The following is a 22,133-nucleotide window of genomic DNA, read 5'->3' as shown; positions in this document are numbered from 1 at the left end:
GATGAAAAAGGCAAATTTTGGTATATTTACAATTTTTTAGATAGATGAGGGAGGAAAGCTAGGAGGTGGAGAGAGAACACGTTACCTCAAAAGTGGCTATAGTTGCTGTTGTCTGGAATTTAACATGTGATTTTGCTATTGGAGACTTCACTGCCCAAGGTACTTCTAATCAGACCCTGATTGCTCTTTCTCATGAAATCTTCTCAAAATAAAACTTCCTACAATCAGACTTGAACAATAGGTCAGTAGAGGAACTGAACTTCTTTTGTCCACAGGTATACCTTAACTAATAAGATAGATATATTCCTAAGGTTATGTACATTGGATTTTTATAGATGATTTCAAATATACTAGGCAAATATTTACAGGAACTTATTTTCCTTTAGTAAAGTATATAATCAGCCTTTATTTGATATGTTCAGCCAGTTATTTTTCATCTTTCAGGCCATACAGCTCAATAATTCATTTTTTTAAGAAACGTGAAGGCTGTACTGTGATGCCACTATCTTTCAGTGTACTAGAGGCTGGGAATATCTGGGTGACCATAAAACATTATTCCTACCGCCAGAGAACTTTACAGTTTAATAGATAAGCACAGAAATACTCGCAGAACAACAACATAGGAAGCCATCTTTTTTAAAGGAGTTGATTTTAACATACTCCTTAAGTTCACCTTCCTTTTGTAAGATAAAACTACTTTGTCTTTTGTTAACCAGACTTCAGGCTAGAGAATCAGCAGCATGAATATGTTTTAGTACCGTTTTTCTGAGCAGTAGGTTTGTGTGGAATAAGTTTTTTTCCCAGAAAAGTCACATTTATTTAAGTTTGGCTATATTTACATTTAGCTTCCAAACCCTATTTCTGCTTATTATAAGCAGAATTTATTATTTAAATTTTTTATTAAAAAAATAAAATTTATTTAAATTTTCAGTATATAAAAAATTATTACCTGATTTATTGCTATACTTAAAGTTCGTAAGTATGTAGAAAAGTTGGTTTGGGGGGGTGCTTTAGTTAATTAAAAGGTAGAGCTATTTCAGTTTTTGTGCTAGTTGTTAATTATTACTTTTTTTTTTTTTTTTGAGACAGAGTCTCACTTTGTTGCCCAGGCTAGAGTGAGTGCCGTGGCGTCAGCCTGGCTCACAGCAACCTCAATCTCCTGGGCTCAGCGATCCTACTGCCTCAGCCTCCCGAGTAGCTGGGACTACAGGCATGCGCCACCATGCCCGGCTAATTTTTTGTATATATATATTTTTAGTTGGTCAATTAATTTATTTCTATTTTTGGTAGAGACGGGGTCTCGCTCAGGCTGGTTTCGAACTCCTGACCTTGAGCAATCCGCCCGCCTCCGCCTCCCAAAGTGCTAGGATTACAGGCGTGAGCCACCACGCCCGGCTTAATTATTACTTTTTAATTAGTCTTACCAGTTATGGCAGAAAGGGGAATGGGAACCATTTATTGTGGGCTTTGTAAGCCAGATGCTGTAATACAGTCCAATTTATATAATTTCATTATTCCTACAACACTTGTTTAAAATAGGTATCAACCCTTCTACAAGTGAGTATATACAGAGGTTCCAAGAAGTTACATAATTTGGGTGATATACTGTCTGATCATAGTAAGCTCTTCATGACTATTAAATGAAATTGTGTTTAATGAACATCCTCTTACACACTAGCAAAATTCTGTGAAATCCTAACAGATTTGTTGCACATGGAATGATGTTTTTCTTTCTTAGATATTACTTTTCTGTTGACTTTTCTAATTTCTTTGACTCAGGGTCCAGGTCCCACACATTGCAATTGGCTGACATTCTTTTAAGCCTTTTTCATTTTGTGTGTTTCTCGGATTTTTTTCCTTGCACTTTGTTAAGGAAACCAGGTCATTTGTTCTGCAGAGTTTCCCACATTCTAGATTTTCCTGATTCCCTGTGAATTGGTAGTTGGATATAGAAGCTTAGATTAAGATTTGATTTTGGGGGTAGGGAGAAGTAAGAAGACTAACTTCACAGGTGATTCTGTGTATTTGGGGATTTTTATTTTCTATTGCTCAGTAATTCTCATATCATTTTCTTGGAATCTCCCTTTGAGCAACAGAGAGTAATTTTATGCATTATTTATCCTCCTTTAATATGCTTTGTAAAGTTGAGTGTTTGGTTTGCTTTGGTGCCCAATTCAGTATTAACTTTTCCAGGTAGTTTCCTGTCTTTTTTTTTTTCCTGCTTGTGTATTTATTGTATTATAAAACTGAATTAAGTATGATAAGTTTCCATTGTTTTTATTTCCTGGTTTTGATTACTAATTAATAGCTTTCTCAGCCTATTCAGTATGAAAATATTTCTCTTTTCAAAACTGGATTTTTCCCCTTATTTTTCACCCTCGAACTATTAGGCATTTTATTCTTAACACTTACTGTGTACTCACTGTAGGCTATGTACTATTCTTTTTTCCTCCCTAGGGAAAACATCCAGGCATTATTCTTAACACTTCACATATATTCATTCACTTAATCAACAGTAATTCGATGGTCTCCAAATTACATAGGGATTTGAAGCAAAAGGAGGTGAAATGATTTGTCCAAGGTCACACAGCTAGTCTGTGGCAGAGCCAACTAGGTCCAGAGTCTGCCTTTTAACTTAAAATTAATGTTTGGATTGGAAGTAAAGTTTATTGTTAAGATTTTTTGTAAGTAAAATGAACTTAAACAGCAACAATTAAAAGTCTCATAAATTACTCAATTATTAAAAACTATAGTTTTTAAAAGTCACAAATAGCTTATTATATTCATAGGGAATTAGAGCCTGAATTTCAGGGCAGGTGAAACTATTGGATAAAAATTATCTTTACTGAATGCCTTACTTGTTTGTGGTATTGGGATAGTGACTTTTGGACCAATGCCATAAAAACATTTTTGCTGGTTTTACAACTTTATGGTTTTAGGTACTTGCATAAATCTAATCCATTTAGTTATCTGAATCTTAGACCCAGAATTTAATGTGTCATATTGCATCAGGTAATAAATGTGCTTCTGTTTGTTTTGTGTTAGGTAGCCTGGACTCTGATAGGATTATATCTCATCTTATTTTAGCATACTGTTCTTACTCCAAACACTGTGTTTTGTTGTTTGTTTTTTTTTTTAAAGCCAGGGGGATTGATGAGGGGAGTTTGGTTTACTTTTTTTTTTTTTTTTCTGAGACAAAGTCTCACTCTTTCGCCCTGGGTAGAGTGCTGTAGCGTTGTCATAGCTCACTGCAGCCTCAAACTCAAGGGATTCTCCTGCCTCAGCCTCCTGAGTAGCTGGGAATATAGGAATGTGCCACCACACCTGGCTAATTTTTCTGTTTTTGTAGCGATGGGGTCTTTCTATGTTGCTCAGGCAACGATTTTCCTACCCCAGGCTTCCACATTGCTGCATTACTGGCCAGTTTATGACCTTTGAGTAACAAAGTATTGAAAAGATTACCTGAGAAATGATAGATATAAATATTACTTTTTAAAATTTTCATACTTTCTGAAATTACTTCTTAGGAAATTTTTTTTGAGAACAGTGAAGCAGCCTTCGCACAGTGATAGAGTTCGTTGTTAATGGCAAGATTAGCAGGATTCCTGTGTTGGACATTCTACTAATGGGATGTTAAAATAATCCTCTGAAGCCAGGCATGGTGGCTCACGCCTGTAATCCTAGCACTCTGGGAGGCCAAGGCCAGAGGATTGCTTGAGGTCAGGAATTTGAGACCAGCCTGGGCAAGAGTGAGAACCCATCTCTACTAAAAATAGAAAAATTAGCTACTTGGAAGGCTGAGGCAGGAGGATGGCTTGAGCCCAGGAGTTTGAGGTTGCAGTGAGCTGTCATGATGCCACTGCACTCTACCCAAGGTGAAAGAGTGAGACTCTGTCTCAAAAAATAATAAATAAGTAAGTAAGTAAATAAATAAAGTGATTCTTTGTTGTTTCTTTTGTCTGTTTGCCATTTTAACCCCCTTCCAACATTACCATTTTGTGAATTTTAGTAGACAAGGATGCTGGAAAGGTTGGCTGCACACATTCATGTACCATAGAGATAGGCTTTCTGTCCTGGAGCCCTAGCAGCTAGAGCTAGGTGGTGTGATCCAAGCTGTGCCAATCAGATGCACTTGACTGGGTACTTGCACCTGAACTGAGATATGCAAAGAAGCAAGGACAGTTTGGAATTCATCCCAGTGGCTGTTGGTGGTGGGAGTGCTAGCTGGGGCAGTTTCCTAAGCAGGCTCTTCCTGTGGCATGACCTTGGCAGTGGTTTTGACTGCTTAGCTTCCTTTGGTTTTTGCACATTTGCCAAGTCAGGGAACCTCTCATTCATTTTGTGAACTCCCAGTGTTCTCATAAATTCCTTTTCTGTTAGGCTACCTAAATATGTGTTTTTTTGTTTTTTTTTTTCAACCAAGGACTCCAATTTATACAGTTTGCTAATGTAATTCCTAGGGAGTTTTATTTTTTACTCCTTCTATTTAGGGGAGTCTCCTAACTCATGAAATGAAAACCTTCCATGAGAGCCTTTTTTTTTTTTTTTTTTTTTGAGACAGTTTCTCTCTGTTGCCCTGGTTAGAGTGCTGTGGTGTCAGCCTAGCTCGCAGCAACCTGCAACTCCTGGGCTCAAGCGATCCTCCTGCCTCAGCCTCCCGAGTAGCTGGGACTACAGGGATGCGCTACCACGCCCGGCTAATTTTTTCTATATAAGTTGGCCAATTAATTTTTTTCTATAGTGAGACGGTCTCACTCTTACTCAGGCTGGTTTCGAACTCCTGACCTTGAGTGATCCACCTACCTTGGCCTCCCAGAGTGCTAGGATTACAGGCATGAGCCACCATGCCCGCCCTAATTTCTTTCTATTTTTAGTAGAGACAGAGTCTTGCTCTTGTTCAAGCTGGTCTCAAACTCTTGAGCTCAAACATCCACCCGCCTTGGCCTCCCAGAGTGCTAGGATTACAGGCGTGAGCCACCTCGCCTAGCCCATGAAAGTCTTTTTTTAAAGATCAGTCTTAGACAAGAACTTTTCCTTTTATCTACCTCTGGTTCCTAAAACCAGTAGTTCTCAACCTTTTAAAATTTATCTGGAGTATGGTCTGGGCATTAGTGGTTTATTAACATTTCCTATGTGATTCTTTCTTCTGATAATCTTTTATAATTACAAAAACAGCCGAGGTGCAGTGGCTCGACCCTGTAATCCATTTTGGGAGGCTGGAGTGGGAGGATTGCATAAAGTCAGCCCGGTCAGCATAGTGAGACTCTGTCTCTAAAAAGTCGGTTTGTTTTGGGGGTTTGGGTTTTGTTGTTTTTGTTTTTTGAGATAAGAGTCTCACTCTGGCTAGAGTGCAATGGTATGATCATAGTTCACTGCAACCTCAAACTCCCACGCTGGAGCGATCCTCCTGCCTCAGTCTCCCAAGTAGCTGGGCCTACAGGTGTGCACCACCATGGCCGGCTAATTTTTCTATTTTTTGTAGAGACGGGGTCTTGCTCAGGCTGGTCTGGGACTCCTGGCCTCAAGCGATCCTCTTGCCTTCGCCTCCCAAAGTGCTGAGATTATAGGCATGAGCTGTTGTACCTGGTCTACAAAAAGTTTTTTAAAAAAATTAACCTGGTGTGATGGTGCATGCCTGTAGTCCCAGCTACTTGGAGGCTGAGGCAGGAGGATGGCTTGAGCCTAGGAGTTCGAGGTTATAGTGAGCTGTGACTGTGCCACTGCAGTCCAGCCTGGGTGACAGAGCAAGACCTTGACTCTTAAGAAAAAAAGAGCAGTGTATGTATAACTATATTAGAATATATAGATATACGAAAATAAAACTTTGACATTCCCATCACATAAAAATTACTATTAACAACTTGGTGCATTTTTTTCCAGATCATTATCAAAGCATATATATCTAATTTTCTATTCTTTATTTTGCTAAAATGAGATCAACTTGCTTTTTTTAGTTGGCGATGCCTGCTTTCTATGTGGGCATCTGTGTGAGTAAATGTTCATTTCCTCTAATGCCCAGGTGCTTTTTAAATTTCCCCAACTGATCCAAAAAATGTTCATTACAGCTAGCCAAACCATTATCTGATCCAGGACCTTGTTGCATATAAGTTTAATTTCCTTATATCTCTTTAATGTAGTCTAGTCCTTGTTTTTCAGTGACACTGTTTTTGAGACTGTCACTTGTCCCCAAAATGGTTTTGTACAATTGCATCCTTGTGGTATCATTTAGCTTGTTCCTTTTTTTAATTCCTGTATTTTTCTCTAAAGTTTACAGCTACAAACATGATGGATTCACATGTGAACATTTTTGGCTAGAATACAGCATAGCTATTCCTCATTTTTCACCATACTACAAAACATATGGTAATCCTAAAATTGCTTCTGGTTAAGGTGATGGTAATCCTGTCTGTATATTAAACAATCAGTCTTTCCCTTTGAAACAAGAAACTAATTTGCATGGTATTACCTTGGTACAAAAAGATTTCCTAGTCCCTTGTCAATCATTGGTCTTAAAGTTTTTTTGGAATAGCTATGATTTTGAGCTATAATTTATGTAACACAATTCACTGACTTAAAGTGTACAATTTACCAGCCTGAGCAACATAGGGAGATCATGTCTCTACAAAAAAAAAAACAAATAAATAAATAAATTAATGCACCTGTAGTCCCAGCTACTTGGGAGGCTAAGGCAGGAGGATTACTTGAGCTCAGGAATTTGAGGTTGTGATGAGCTGTGATGATGCCAGGCAACAGCAAGACTTGTCTCAAAAAGTACATTTCAGTGGGTTTTAGTATATTAAGAGTTGTGCAACCATTGCCACTAATTTTAGAACATTTTCACCACTCCAAAGTGAAACCCTGTAATAATTAGCAGTTACCTTCCTCTTTACCCCCATTCCTCCCTAGCTGTAGACAACTGCTAATGTACTTTGTGTCTCTTTGGATTTGCCTATAAATAGAATATAATATGTGGTGTTTTGTGTCTAGCTTCTTTCATGTAGTATATTTTCAAGGTTCATCCATGTTGTGGTATGTATCAATATTTCTTGTGGTCATGTATGATTAGGACTGGTGGGTCCTAGAGGTTTCACCACTTCAGCATGTTTTGCCAAACTATTTTTCAAAGTGATTGGGTACCAGTTTACACCCCCACTAGCAATGTATGAGAATTCTTTGTTTGCTCCTGATCTTCATCAACATTTGATAGCGTTCATAATTTTTTTGACAGTTTGGTAGTTGTGTAATAGTATGTCATGGTTTGATTCAGGTTTTTAAAGTATGAATTAGTGAATAATTCAAGGTAATGATTTATGTTGTGCTTTATTATTTCAGAGCACTGCACATGAATTCTCTCAAGCACCTCTTATGAATAATATATTAAATACCTAGAATTATTTTTGGCAGAAATACCATCGTTGTCATTGAGTTTGTAATAGAAATTGAAATTTTTTTGTTTATTGGACTCCAGTTATATAATAGCAGAAATCACATACCACTATTAATAACCATAGTATTAAGTATTTTCTTTTTTTTTTTTTTTTTTTTTTTTTTTTTTTTTTTTTTTTTTTTTTTTTTTTTTCACCCTGTTTAAAAAGTTTGATAAGTATTTTCTTAATAGACAAAAATGCTATAGTGGAAACAAATCTTAATGTTTTCACTTAAAGACAATTTTATATCCTTCAGAAATTCTTTTTTTTTTTTTTTCTCTCTTGAGACAGAGTCTTGCTTTGTTGCCCAGGCTAGAGTTAGTGCCGTGGCATCAGCCTCTCTCACAGCAACCTCAAACTCCTGGGCTCAAGCAATCCTACTGCCTCAGCCTCCCGAGTAGCTGGGACTACAGGCCTGCGCCACCATGCCCAGCTAATTTTTTCTATATATATATTAGTTGGCCAATTAATTTTTCTGTTTATAGTAGAGATGGGGTCTTGCTCTTGCTTAGGCTGGTTTCAAACTCCTGACCTTGAGCAATCCGCCCACCTCAGCCTCCCAGAGTGCTAGGATTACAGGCGTGAGCCACTGTGCCTGGCCGAGGTGGAACTCTTAAGATACTGCTGTTGATGGTGTAAACTGGTTCCACCTGGTAGGGAAGCAATATGGCATTACCTTGTGAAGTTGAATATATACTACCCTATTAGTTCCTAGTCCCTTCAATTATTTATACACTCAAATTCAGCAAATATTATCTACTATGTGCTTGGAATCACTGAGAAACAGCTAAAGATAGGTGACTAGTGCTAAGGGAAAATGTTACTCAAGTAAAAACAGTTCAATATTGGGCCAACTTATGTTTTTCACTTCTATGGATATAAGTTCTAAGAACACTATATACTGTTTGTTCTGTCAGTACCACTCAATTCTTTCAATCCTTTTAGAGTTATTTACCAAATAACTCTCACGTCACAATCCATCATCAAAAATTATTTTTAATGATCTCTTAGTTGAGAATGAGGTTATATCCTTTTTCTATTTTGTGGAAGACACAGATTGTAAACTACCTGATTGATTTATGAAATGATTTGTTAGTCATTACTTTCTCAGTTTCTAAGATGTATATACCCAAAAGCCTTTATCAAAGAAGACTTTCAGATGACTAGATATGTCTGTTATTTTACTTAAAGGCACTTTTTTTATGGAGCCAAAATTAAACAAGACTGGTCAGAAGTCAGACACTGTATTTTTAGATATTTCCATAGGCCTTTAAAAGAATGATCACTGTATTAGAGGCAAACTTAAAGGGTGTTACAGAGAGGAACACAACACTTTGAAATTATTATGCTACAATAGGAATTTCATTTCATCATTGAAGATGTGCTTAAAATTAGGTTTTTGACAATTAAAAAGGCATATCAACAAGAGGGAGAAATTACTCGAATTAAATGAAGATTTTTTGTATTCTTCAAGTTTAGGGCATTACATTCTAGATTTCATTTCAGGAACATTTGTTCTAACTAATATGTAGATGCAGGTGTTTTAAGAGTGCATTTTAGGCCAAGTGCGGTGGCTCACACCTGTAATCCTAGCACTCTGGGAGGCCGAGACAGGCGGATTGCTCAAGGTCAGGAGTTCGAAACCAGCCTGAGCAAGAGTGAGACCCCATCTCTACTATACATAGAAATTAATTTGCCAACTAATATGTATAGAAAAAATTAGCCGGGCATGGTGGCGCATGCCTGTAGTCCCAGTTACTCAGGAGGCTGAGGCAGCAGGATTGCTTGAGCCCAGGAGTTGGAGGTTGTTGTGAGAGAGGCTGATGCCACAGCACTTACTCTAGCCTAGCCTGGGCAACAAAGTGAGACTCTGTCAAAAAAAAAAAAAAGAATGGGTGATGTAGAATATTGTTTATATGTAATATTGACTTTTTTTTTTTTTTTTTTGAAACAGAGTCTCTTGTTGCTCAGGCTAGAGTGAGTACTGTGGTGTCAGCCTAGCTCACAGCAACCTCAAACTCCTGGGCTCAAGCAATCCTCCTGCCTCAGCCTCCTGAGTAACTGGGACTACAGGCGTGCGCCACCATGCTCAGCTAATTTTTTCTATATATATTAGTTGGCCAATTAATTTCTTTCTATTTATAGTAGAGACGGGGTCTTGCTCTTGCTCAGGCTGGTTTCAAACTCCTGACCTTGAGCAATCTGCCCGCCTTGGCCTCCCAGAGTGCTAGGATTACAGGTAGGAGCCACTGTACCCGAACTGTAATATTGACTTTATACTGATAACTGCTTTATTATAATTTTTTAATTATGAGAAAATATACATAAAATTTACCATTGTAACCGTTTTAAAAACTGTACAATTCTGTGGCATGAAGTATATTCATAATGGTGTACAACCATCACCACTGTCTAGTACCATAACTTTCTCATAACCCCAAACTGAAATCTCATGTGTATTAAGCAGTTCCCTCTCCACCCAGCCCCTGGTAACCCTGATCTATTCTCTGTGGAGTGGATATTTCATATAATTGAAATATCCTACAATATGTAGTGTTTTATGTCTGGCTTCTTTCACTGGCTTTCACTCATAATGTTTTCATGATTTATCTATATTATAGTTCATAGCAGTATTTCATTCCTTTCTATAGTTGAATAATAGTCTATTATATGGATATAAAGTATTTTGTTCATCCATTCATCTGCTGATGGACATTTTGGTTGTTTTTGCTTTGTAGCTATTGTGAATAAAGCTGCTGTGGACATTCATGTATAAGTGTTTGTAGGGACATAGTTTTTATTTCTGTCAACCAAAAAATAGAATTGTTTGGTTGTATGGTACTTCAGTGTTCAACAGGTTATCCACAGCAGCTTCACCATTTTACATTTCCACCAGCATTGTATGAGGGTTCTAATTTCTCTGTATTCTTGCTTTATTATAATTTGTAAACATTCATGCATCAAACCTTTGACTCCTTAGCATATGCAAGGTACCATGCCTAGATAGATGCTATGTACATTTCAAAGAACAGCAAGGCAGCATACTTAGATGTGACAAGGTTTTGGCCTACTGGGAGCTAAGGTAAACATAACTATCGAGGCAAAAGTAAATGTTAGTGGCCTAACACTTAGTGGCACAATTAACGTACTTTGAGGATTTCAGAGGAGATTACTCCCAGATAGCGAATTAGAAGAGATTCTTTAGGCTGGCTTCTGATGGTGGGGGAAAGGTTTATTTCTTATTTCTTAGACTGAGGAATTTAAATCCTATTCAGAAATTTCTGAGCAGGATAGTGATATAATTTGATCTTGGGTCAGCGAACAGAATGGCAGCCAATAGGAGAGGCTGAGTCAGATAATGGAAGAGAGAGAGTACCTAAGAAACTAGTTTCTTAAATTGAAGAGTAATTGGACCTTTAAGAGCAACAAACACAAATGAAAAAGAAGTAATGGAATAGACAGGACTTGGAAACTTCCATCTTTATATTCTCCCTAGATCTCATCTCTTCCCCTGACTTGAAACGTTGTCTACCAAATACTGACAGTTAACCAAAATTCTATCTATAGAACAGTCCTCTCCTTTGAGCTCCAGAGCACATACTTGACATATATTTAAAATGTTCAAAAAAAGAATCTTGGTTTCCCCTCTAATCTAGTCTTTCATGGTTTTTAAAAGTTCCTAAGGAGCTTTAAGTGATGTTTTTCCTTTTCAAAATTTATCAGTAATAAACAGAAGCCCTTCAATTAGTCACTCTATAAAAATAGCCACAACCCGAAAAGGCATCACTGAAGAACTTTAGTTTAAAAATTTTGAGAGCACCCTAGCCACTGGCCATGGCAGGCAGCCACCTGGAAACTGTAGGAGCATCTTCTTGCAGATGTGGGACCTGATTCAAGCTGAGATATTGAAGGAAAAGCCCCTCAGTCTCCTGAGTAGCTGGAACTGCAGGTGTGCACCACCATGCCTGCCTAATTTTTTCTATATATTTTTAGTTGGCCAGTTAATTTCTTTCTATATTTTAGTAGAGACTGGGTCTCGCTCTTGCTCAGGCTGGTTTTGAACTCCTGACCTTAAGCAATCCTCCCACTTCGGCCTCCCAGAGTGCTAGGATTACAGGCATGAGCCACTGCACCCGGCCAAATGTTGAGCTATTTTTAACAGTTGACCTGTGTAAATGTTTCTTAATCTCTAAGGCAGTATGTTTGCCTTCTCTTAGTTCTGATTTCTGGGTTGTCATAAAGCTCAGTATCATGATTTGAAAGAAGCAGTTATATGAACTTTATGTTAGGACATAACTAGATAATTCCCTAGATGCTTATAAAGTAAATTTACTTTGAAATTATAAATTACATGAGGAAACCTTTATAAAGATTGTTTGAATGGGATTCATTCTGAGTAGGTTTGCTTGGATGTTTGTGTTAGCATGTGGGCTGGCTACATTTGAGTCTCTGCTATGTATCTCTCTGGATCCAGCAGACTTAGGTGTCCATGTGGTATGGTCCCTTGGCCAGCTGTTTCTGTCTGTAGATAATCTTTGTCCTTTTGCTGTAGTACTATTAACCTTCAACCTTAGAGGCCAAGCTGACTTGTGCTTTGCCGTAAGAGTGAGAACCTGATATTGCTGATTGGACAAAAGGCCAACACTACAGCTTTAATCTTATGGCTTGAGTGTGCTGGAGACAATTAGCATAGGCCTGCACATAGTGGGCTGCTCAATAAATATTTGTTGAATGAATGAATGACTACATCCAGCTAAAAACTGAACTTAGATGTCCTCTCTGTGGGTAACTGGATTACTGAGAAGGAGGCAGATGATTTAGATGATTTAGTTGATGCTCTCCACAAGCATCCACTTTGCCTCCCTGGGGCTGAGGTGTGCTTACAAGTCCTTACCAACTGTCCTGCCTTCCTCATTTCCCTTTGTTATATTTACTAAAATCAAATAATCCTCTGAAAAAAATTTTTTTCAGAGCAAAACAATTTTTTACCAAAAAAATTGACTAATAAAACGAAATGCCCGTAACTCCACCATCCTAATGAAACCATGATTGATATTTTGGCATGTTTCCTTTTAGTCTTTTTATTTCCAGAATAGGAATTTCTTCTATCTGTCCTCTTTCATTTTCTCTTATTTGTTCCCTTTCACTAAACACTCCCATTTATCATGCATCCCCTCCCTACCACATACTCTGCACGTGTATGCATAGGCCGTACTCTTGTGTAACTTTACACATTAGGTATTGGAGTACTTGTTGAAGGTTGTAGGTGAGTAGTTGTTATGGGATATATAACAGCTATAGAACGTTTATAACAGTAGCTAAGTATTGCCAGTTAATATTTATTTTGTAATCACTGCCTCAATTGGGACTCTGCTACAGAATGTTGAGATTGGGTATGTATTAATAAAAGGACTGAAAAGGTGATATATATCAGTTAGGAAACTGGATATGCCTAGTAGTGCTTGAAAAGGGGAAATGATTTAGGTTGAAAATTTAACCATTTTCCTTTGTGTCATACCCTAACAGGTGATTCATCTGCCTGACTTGAACTTCAGGTTCTCTGGTTTCAATCAGGATTTTTTTTTTTTTTTTTTTGAGACAGAGTCTAGCTCTGTTGCCCAGAGCCCGTGGTGTCAGCCTAGCTTACAGCAACCTCAAACTCCTGGGCTCAATCTTTCTACCTCAGCCTTCCGAGTAGCTGGGACTACAGGCATGCACCACCTTTCCCAGCTAATTATATATATATTTTTATTTATATATATAATTATTTTTTTTTAGTTGTCCAGCTAATTTCTTTCTATTTTTAATAGAGACGGGGTCTCACTCTTTTTTGCTCAGGCTGGTCTCAAACTCCTGACCTTGAGCTATCCTCCCACCTCTACCTCCCAGAGTGCTAAGATTACAGGCATGAGCCACCTCGCTCAGCCTCAGTCAGGATTCTTAAGGCAAAAAGTATGCAACAATTATATCTTTTCCATAAAGAAGCTTGATTTGATTGATATTTTAGCAGAAGGACTTATTATAAGGACCATATCATCTTACATCTATTACTGGGAGTTATAGGAATATGCCTATATAAAAACAACTCTGAATTATACAAAAGAAACAGTATTTATTTTCTATATCAATGAATGATACAGTCGTTTACCTAGTTACATAAGTTGGAAATCAAGAGTACGAGCCTTTGTTTCTCCTTTACCATCTATATCCCATCAGTTATCAAGTCCTGCCAATTTTACTTCCTTCCAAATATTTGTGGATTGGCTTCTTTTAATTTGTTTTATTTAAAGCTGGTCTTTCCCAGAGTGTGTCTTGCAATCAGTTCTGATAAATGTCTCTAGACTGGACCACAGAACCAGTATCAAGGGATTATCTCTAACTAGCTATTCTTTCAGCAGGCTGTCCCTGAACTCCAGGCCTCGGCTAGTGTGTAAACCAGCCTTGTCCCAGCTCATAACAAGGCACCCACTTGCTGTCTAAGAGGAAACTCTATGGGTAGAGATTTCACATCTGTTCTTCACCTGGGACTCTATAGAGGCAGGGCTTTTTGATTCACGTTTAAGTATCCATGGGATTTATAATAGTATATTTAGGTCTATTCAAGCTTGCTATTTCTGGGCCAATTTTGCCATTTCATAGAAATATATGTAGTTTAATATTTTCAAATACATTAGCTTATAACTGTTTATATGGTTTTTTGCTCATCATGTTTCTTAACCTGTTGTTTTATTTCCTTCTCTTCACGCTGTCTTTATTTGTATCTTTTTTCCTAAACAGTTTTATCAGACTTTTTCTCCAAGTAATCTTTTTAAAAATTATATTTTTTAATCATCTATTTTTCTGACCTTTTTTTGCTTCTCTTTCTGTTTCTTTAGGTTTGCTTTATTGTTCTTTTCTCATCTTCTTGATAAAAATGCTTAGGGTAATGTGATCTTAGTCTTTAAGAAATGTTGCAAATTTACTCAGTGTTGTCGTTCTATTTAAGTGTTTTGAAATTTTCGTTATCATTGCCCCCTTTTTCCCACAGTAAGAAATATGGCTGCCATTTTTCCTCAATATTTTTTACTTTTTATCAATTCTTAGTACATAACCAACCTCCAATTACTACCTCCTCCCTTAACTCCGATTCCCTCCTCACTACACCCAGGCTGCAACATCTGTGCAAGACGCCTTACTGTGTGGAAGCCCTAAATCTACTTGGCCTTGTCCCTCTGCCAGGATGCCCTCCTCACTCCACTCAGGCTCCCACAGTGTGCACTGAGCTGCCCCTTACTGGTACACTTTCCTTATGAAACTAAGCAGGTTCTGACACCTAGTACTGGGCTACTCCCGCCCCCTTCCCCATTTTACGACTCTCATTGATAGCCTTCACATCCTGGTTAGGCAGAACACCCTGCTCTGGGCCTGTGCAGCCCTCTCTCTGCTGCCCATAGAGTTTTAACCTTGCTCAGCCTCACCTAATGACTTTTTTTTTTGAGACAGTGTCTCACTCTGTTGCCCAGGCTAGAGTGCCATGGCGTCAGCCTAGCTCACAGCAACCTCAAACTCCTGGGCTCAAGCAATCCTGCTGCCTCAGCCTCCCGAGTAGCTGGGACTATAGGCATGCACCATCATGCCTGGCTAATTTTTTTCTGTATATTTTTAGTTCGCCAATTAATTTCTTTCTATTTTTAGTAGAGATGGGGTCTTGCTCTTGCTCAGGCTGGTTTCAAACTCCTGACCTTGAGCAATTCTCCCACCTTGGCCTCACAGAGTGCTAGGATTACAGGCGTGAGCCACCACGCCTGGCCATGACTTTTGAATAGAATTTATTTTTCAGGCAGGAGAGAGGGAGAGTGGGAACTGCAAGAGAAAGTCATTTACTAATTTTGATAGTGTGGTTAGAAAACATGGAATGTTTTATTTTTTTATTTATTTTTTTTTTTGGAATGGCATAGGCAGAGAATGGAATGTTTTATTTGGAACTAATTGGGGCCTCTTTTAATTATTTTAGAAGTATATAAAAAGTATAGATAATAAGTGAATAGTCTTGTCCCCATCATTCAACTTGAGAAATAGTGCATTACAGATGCAGTTGAAGTCCTCTAAGACCTCATTTCTGATTCCACAGAGATAATTACTATCTTGAATTTGGTATTTCTTATTCCCATGAACTTAAAACATTAGAGCAAGGCTGCCAAGTTGGGTATGTGAGAAACGTCCTCCAAACTAAAATTTACTGGTGTAGACCAGAATTGCCCACAGATGCAAAAATTCTTTCCTGTCAAAAAGCTTTGGAGCCTATATTAACTCTTAACCTCCAGAGTGATTGTGGAAAAGGTCTCAGGCTCTCAGATTGTTGACATTGACAAACGGAAGTACTTGGTTCCATCTGATATCACTGTAGCTCAGTTCATGTGGATCATCAGGAAAAGGATCCAGCTTCCTTCTGAAAAGGCTATCTTCCTGTTTGTGGATAAGACAGTCTCACAGTCCAGCCTAACTATAGGACAGCTTTACAAGAAGGAAAAAGATGAAGATGGATTCTTGTATGTGGCCTACGGCGGAGAGAACACTTTCGGCTTCTGAGGGCCATTGCTGGGCTGGGGGCACTGTTCCTGCTTGTATATCTTGTAAATAGCTGGCCATTTTCAGTTGTTATACCAGAGCCTCTCCACAAATACCTATTAGTGCGTTTGTAACTGGATTTATTTCTTAATATATTGGAAGGTTTTGTTTCCTTAGACTAGTAAATCATCATACAGAGTTAAAAAAAAAAAAAAAAAGCTTTGGAGCTCCTGGAAGAATGTTGAGGATTTGCCAAAAAAATTTTGTTTCATCTCAGTGCATATCAAGTTAGATTATATTAATAAAGCTTTAAATCAGGCGTCCTCAAAAACTCTACGGACCACAGGCCACATACAGGCCACCTAGAGCATTTATCCAGCCCTCCAGGTGTTTTTGCCCCACTGCCTGTCCTGCTTAGCTGTCTTGTCCCGGGCCCACAGTGTGCACTCTCCAATGGTCTGCAGGACAGTGAACTGGCCCCCTGTTTAAAAAGTTTGAGGACCCCTGCTTTCAATCTCTAAATTGAGAGCTAGGTGTCTAAAAATATGTACCGTGTAAATACATGAAGAATACTATGACAGGTATCTTGTATTAAGGATCCTAGCTGTGGATAGTACTAAATAATTAGGTAGTTAATCACTATGGTAACATACCAGCAAACTGTATGGCTCTTTGACCACTTACAGCAAGCTGTTCCATTTGTGAGAGAAAAATCTTAATCTAAAAGACCATTATTTTGCATTTCTGAATACCTTAGATAGCTAGTTAGAGAAACAGTTATATTAAAAAAGCAAACTTCAGTATCAGTCTCTGGTGGGGGGTGTGTTGTTGTTGTTGTTTTGAGACAGAGTCTCACTCTGTTGCCCCGGCTAGAGTGCCATGGCGTCAGCCCTGCTCACAGCAACCTCAAACTCCTGGGCTTAAGCAATCCTGCCTCAGCCTCCCAAGTAGCTGGGACTACAGGCATGTGCCACCATGCCCGGCTAATTTTTTTTTTCTATATTTTTAGTTGGCCAATTAATTTCTTTGTGTTTTTTAAGTAGAGACACGGGGTCTTGCTCTTGCTCAGACTGGTTTCAAACTCCTGACCTTGAGTGATCTGCCCGCCTCGGCCTCCCAGAGTGCTAGCATAGTCTCTGGTGTTTTAAAAAAAGTAAAATAAACTCTGTTCAGGTGACTCTTCTGAAATCCTTAAAAGATTTATATCTAGTCATGTTATTGTAGGTGGTGACACATTAAATTAATATCAATATTGGACTTAAGGGTTTTGACTCTCAGGACCTTGATGTGATAATTTATGTCTCACTTTGGCAGTTATAATTGACAGTGATTTTTGCTTCTTGTGATTCAGTGTGTTATTTTGGTTTTTTTCGTTTACAGAGTGATCTGTGTGGCCTTTTAAATGATTGAATGAAGATGGAAATGGATCAAAAATAATAAGTGACTTCTCTACCAAAGCAGTAGAAGACTCTTCATATCACCTTCCAGTAGCTAAATTCAGTTTCAGGAAGGGACAGAACAAGTGAAATACAGGAAACTGAAGAAAAGAAAACCTCATTTTGGAATTATCTTTCTCTTTGACTATGCTTATCCCCTATCTTTCTACTTGTTTTACCCTTGCTCTGAATTTATAAATAAAGACCAAAGAAATAGAATATACATTTAGGAGCTTTATACCAAGAAACTTGCCTTGAAAGTTGCTATTCCCTGGAGGGAAAAGTGTATCAAGTTCCTGTCTGGTTTTTTTTTGTTTTTTTTTTAAAGACAAGAATTCTAATGTCCTTAAATTTTGAAGGTTAAGACAAATATACATCTGCATGCTATTTTTAGCAGTTGCATGAGTAAGAATAATGAAATTTGTATTTTAAGGGCTTTGTCATGTGGATGTTTTGCCATTGGAATTGACTCCTCGTATCTTTTATAGGGCTTTGTATTATATTTTTGATCTATCATCTTGATAACATTACTTGCCCGTACTTGAACCCACACCTGTCTTTCTAACTATGACCTTGTTATGAACAGTGTTTGTACTCACTGTGCAAATGTCCATGTATCACTTAATTAAGCAACATCATAGTGCCCTAACTCAAGGAAGTTGAATGAGGTGAACATAGACATAGCTCTTTCCCCTTTCCCCCCTTTTTTAAATGTAACAAATATTTTTTATGTTCCCCTTCCCCTTTCCCCCTTCCCCCTTCCCCCTTTTGGAAACGTGTCAGGAACTAGGTAGTTTAAGATGAATAATTAAGGGGACTGAGAGAGTGATCCACACAGAGTCTGGCTGCTTTGTGCTTCATCGTAAGTCCTGCTGCTGACCAGGTTACTTTAAGCACCCTTTTAACAAGAAAACCTCGTGAGAGATCCAGCTGGCAGACCCCAGGAGTTCAGGAAACAGGACCACAGAGGTTATTCTCTGGGGTAAATATTCTTCATTTGTCTAACTGTCTAAGAAAACTATGTATGTGTCATGAAAAATACCAGTTGCTTTCTGATGTATTTAATTATGGATAATATCAAGGATTTGAATATATTGACGGATCTCAAGAAAACTGATGCTAATTGGTATTTCAAGAAATTAATGTGAACTAAATACAAAAGCTCTTGAGAGGTTATATCTTCCTTCTCTGGGAAGACCTTTTCTACTGCTTTTGCTAGAAGTTACCTGAGTACTTGAAGCAGATTAACCTCTTTATAAGTATCTGTAGTTTTCAGTTGGTATTTATTCAAGTTCTTCTGATATAACTTAATTCATTAGCTTCCTTCACAAAGCCTTCCAAACTCATGTTACATTTTTCTGTTTGTGTTTTCCATGGTCATGTATTCACAGACTCCTTTTTTTAGAATGTCTCTGAAATATGGAGAGTAGTAAGTAGTCTATAGAGACGCTCAAAGGGCAGGACTTTCTGTAAAGAGGAATATTAGGATAATCGCAGATTCCTTTACACATTGGTATCAGATTCTTGCAAGCATGCGTAATTTTAGTTATCTTGTTTTCAGATCCTGGCCATGAGGTTGGATGCCTCACCTTGCTGAAAAAGAGACACTGGACCTAAATGGCGCAGCATGATTTTGTTCCTGCTTGGCTAAATTTCTCAACACCACAGTCAGCTAAGGTACAGTTCTCCAGTCCTATAGTGACTACCCAAATGCTAGTTTTCTTGATCCCCAGCTGGCCTGTGGCCTCAGTTTTATAGTTGGGTGCTTATATATTCAACCTTGCCTGGGGATTTCAAAAAACATTTTCATAGACTTATTAGCATTCTGTTAATAGTATATAAGTATTATAATTAAACAGTCCACATCAGTGTGTATATTATTGTTACCAAGTGTACCCTTTTTCATTTCATCCTAGGCTTTTCTCATTATATGGCATACTTAAGACATCCTGTATTAGCTGTAGCACACTTTAGAAATAAAACCTGCTAACCTGTTGTGGAGGTCAAAGGGGCAGAAGTGAAAGAGAAGTGGCCCTTGGGTAAACGGATCTTTGGAGTGAGCACACATTAATCTATGGTAGCAGATGAAGAGGAGGAAAAGGGAGAGATTGTTCAACTACTACATGAATCTCAGATTAAATCCTAGGAATTCTGCTTTAGAGGCATTAATCAGTCTACTTCATGATTGCAGGGAAAATGTGTCTTGCGTTAGGGGGAAAGACAAACAGAATAACCAGTTCACATAGATTAAGCAGACCTAGTCAAAGTACAAAAAGAACAGCCTATGTTATTAATAAGGAAACATTTAGGAAGCTAGTAAACTTGAAAGTGCTTCCTGTTTTGTGATTAATAGAGAAGAAAAGAAATTGATAAATAGCCTCAAAAAATTTTTCCTATTTTTAAATATTGATTTTTTTGGGAAGATGTTCCTGGTCTCTTCTAAACCCACAACCTTTTGCTCTAAACCTCATTTTGAATTATCGGTGAATGTCAAGATCTCATAATTTGCCTAATCTGACCTAAGCAAGGTTTAGGGGTGGTAGGCCAGAGGGATCGGAGTGTGAGAACCAGAAAAATACTTTTAAAAGTATACAGATCTTGGCCGGGCGCAGTGGCTCACGCCTGTAATCCTAGCATTCTGGGAGGCCGAGGCGGGCAGATTGCTCGAGGTCGGGAGTTCAAAACCAGCCTGAGCGAGACCCCGTCTCTACTAAAAATAGAAAGAAATTAATTGACCAACTAAAAGTATATATACAAAAAAATTAGCTGGGCATGGTGGTGCATGTCTGTAGTCCCAGCTACTTGGGAGGCTGAGGCAGGAGGATCGCTTGAGCCCAGGAGTTTGAGGTTGCTGTGAGCTAGGCTGACGCCACGGCACTCACTCTAGCCTGGGCAACAAGCGAGACTCTGTCTCAAAAAAAAAAAAAAAATATATATATATATATATACACAGATCTTATATCTGCAAAGAATACCAGCAACATGAACCAAGTAAAAAGAATTAGAAGACATTATTTTAATGTGTTCAGTAAAACTACAGTAAGCAAGGTTGTATGGGTTTGGCATAAGGATAGACATAAAAGGAATGGAACAGAATAGAGTTCAACGATAGGCTTGCATGTGCAGTCAGTTGATTTTTTATTAAAGTCCCAAGGTAATTCAATGGGAAAGTAATAGTTTTTTGTTATATGCAAACAGTGCTGAAACAATTGGGGGTATCTATATGGGATAGGGGAGTAAGGAACCTCAACCTTTACTTACTATCATAGGTAAAAATTAACTTGAAATGGATCATAAATTAAAAGGCTAAAACCACAAAACTTTTAGAAGGAAACATAGGAGAAAATCTTCATGCCCTTTGGAATGGGTAAAATAAGAAAGACTGACAATATCAACTATTGGCAAGGATATTGATACTTGGGCATTATGTATCATTGATACATTGGGGATTATGTAAAAATGTCTATACTCAAAACATTTTTCTATAAGCCCTTGTCAAACATATGTATATTTTTCATGGCTTTATAGACTTTGGTCTCTATCATTTAAGAATGCCATAGAATAAAATTCTTTGGAATAGGAAAGGCTATTAGAGTTCATCTATAATAATGTTTCTCATACTGCTTCCATTTAGTCAGGTTACCTCAGAGACTTATTCTTTCTGCCTGACCTCTTTCAGTATGTGTAAATGAGTTAAATGGAGATGATACCCAAAATGTAGTATTATAAAAACTCTCTGTAGGGCTGAGTGCAGTGGCTAATGGCTGTAATCCTAGCACTCTGGGAGGCTGAGGTGGGAGGATCACTTGAGGCCAGGAGTTTGAGACCAGCCTGAGCAAGAGTGAAACCCCACATCTACAAAAAATAGAAAAATCAGCTGGGCGTGTTTATGCACACCTATAGTCCAAGCTATTCAATAGGCCGAGGCAGGAGGATTGTTTGCAGCCCCAAGGAGTTTGGCGGTTGGTCGAAGGAAACCTCTCTATAGTTAGTTAGTTTACATATCACTAGTAAGAGTGATATGTAAACCATTATTTTCTCTCCAATTCCAGAATAATTTACAGAAATAGTAAAACTGTTTAGATTTCCTTTATTTTGGGTGGGTGGGGCTTAAGTAATCCTCCTGCTTCAACCTCCCAAGTAGGGACTACAGGTGTGTGCCACTATGCCCGGCACAAGATTAATAATTTTAAGTGCAAAGTTTTGGGCCTTATTCTTTGTAGATATTTATAGGGGTTTTGTTTTGTTTTGTTCCGTCCCTTTCCTTTCATTTATACAATTGAAGTGGCTGCCTTTTCTTCCCTTCTGGGATAAAGGAAATGAATTAATAATTGAATGTGTAACCTAAGACTTGTTTAAATTAATGCAGAGTCCTATGGTACCCTTACGATCGATATGCTCATAATGGGGGTTTCCATCACCATTTTTATTTGTTCTTTGAAAAGCCTGATGCGAAACCTACTAAGTTATTCATAGGGACTAATATCTATTTTATCCGTTTGCCTCTCTATACTTTATCATCTTAGTCACCTACTGCAACCTTTGAGAAACACGGAGAGCACCTACCCCGAGGAGAAGGTAGATTTGGAGTAAGCCGTCGTCGACATAATTCCTCTGATGGCTTTTTTAACAATGGACCCCTACGAACTACAGGAGGTGAGCCATGTCCAACTTTTATGACTATATTTAAGCTACTCAGTTAGGGCATGCCGGACCAGGCTGA

The 22,133-nt window shown here is 38.1% G+C and overlaps 1 protein-coding gene across 1 annotated transcript in view; it reads left to right on the top strand.

Annotated features, from left to right (window-relative positions):
- GPBP1L1 (GC-rich promoter binding protein 1 like 1) overlaps positions 1 to 22,133 on the top strand; it is a 50,560-nt gene that overhangs the window by 4,056 nt on the left and 24,371 nt on the right. The window contains exons 2-4 of the mRNA XM_075997860.1: positions 17,355 to 18,392; positions 18,972 to 19,087; positions 21,937 to 22,066. Of these exons, the coding sequence (XP_075853975.1) occupies positions 19,028 to 19,087; positions 21,937 to 22,066 (190 nt within the window). The 5' untranslated portion in view covers positions 17,355 to 18,392; positions 18,972 to 19,027. The remainder of the gene's footprint in view (positions 1 to 17,354; positions 18,393 to 18,971; positions 19,088 to 21,936; positions 22,067 to 22,133) is intronic.

This window comes from Microcebus murinus, chromosome 2, assembly GCF_040939455.1.
Source record: "Microcebus murinus isolate Inina chromosome 2, M.murinus_Inina_mat1.0, whole genome shotgun sequence".
In the NCBI taxonomy this organism is placed as follows: Eukaryota; Metazoa; Chordata; class Mammalia; order Primates; family Cheirogaleidae; genus Microcebus; species Microcebus murinus.
The sequence above is the reverse complement of the archived record's forward strand: the minus strand, read 5'-3'. Positions and strand labels throughout refer to the sequence as shown.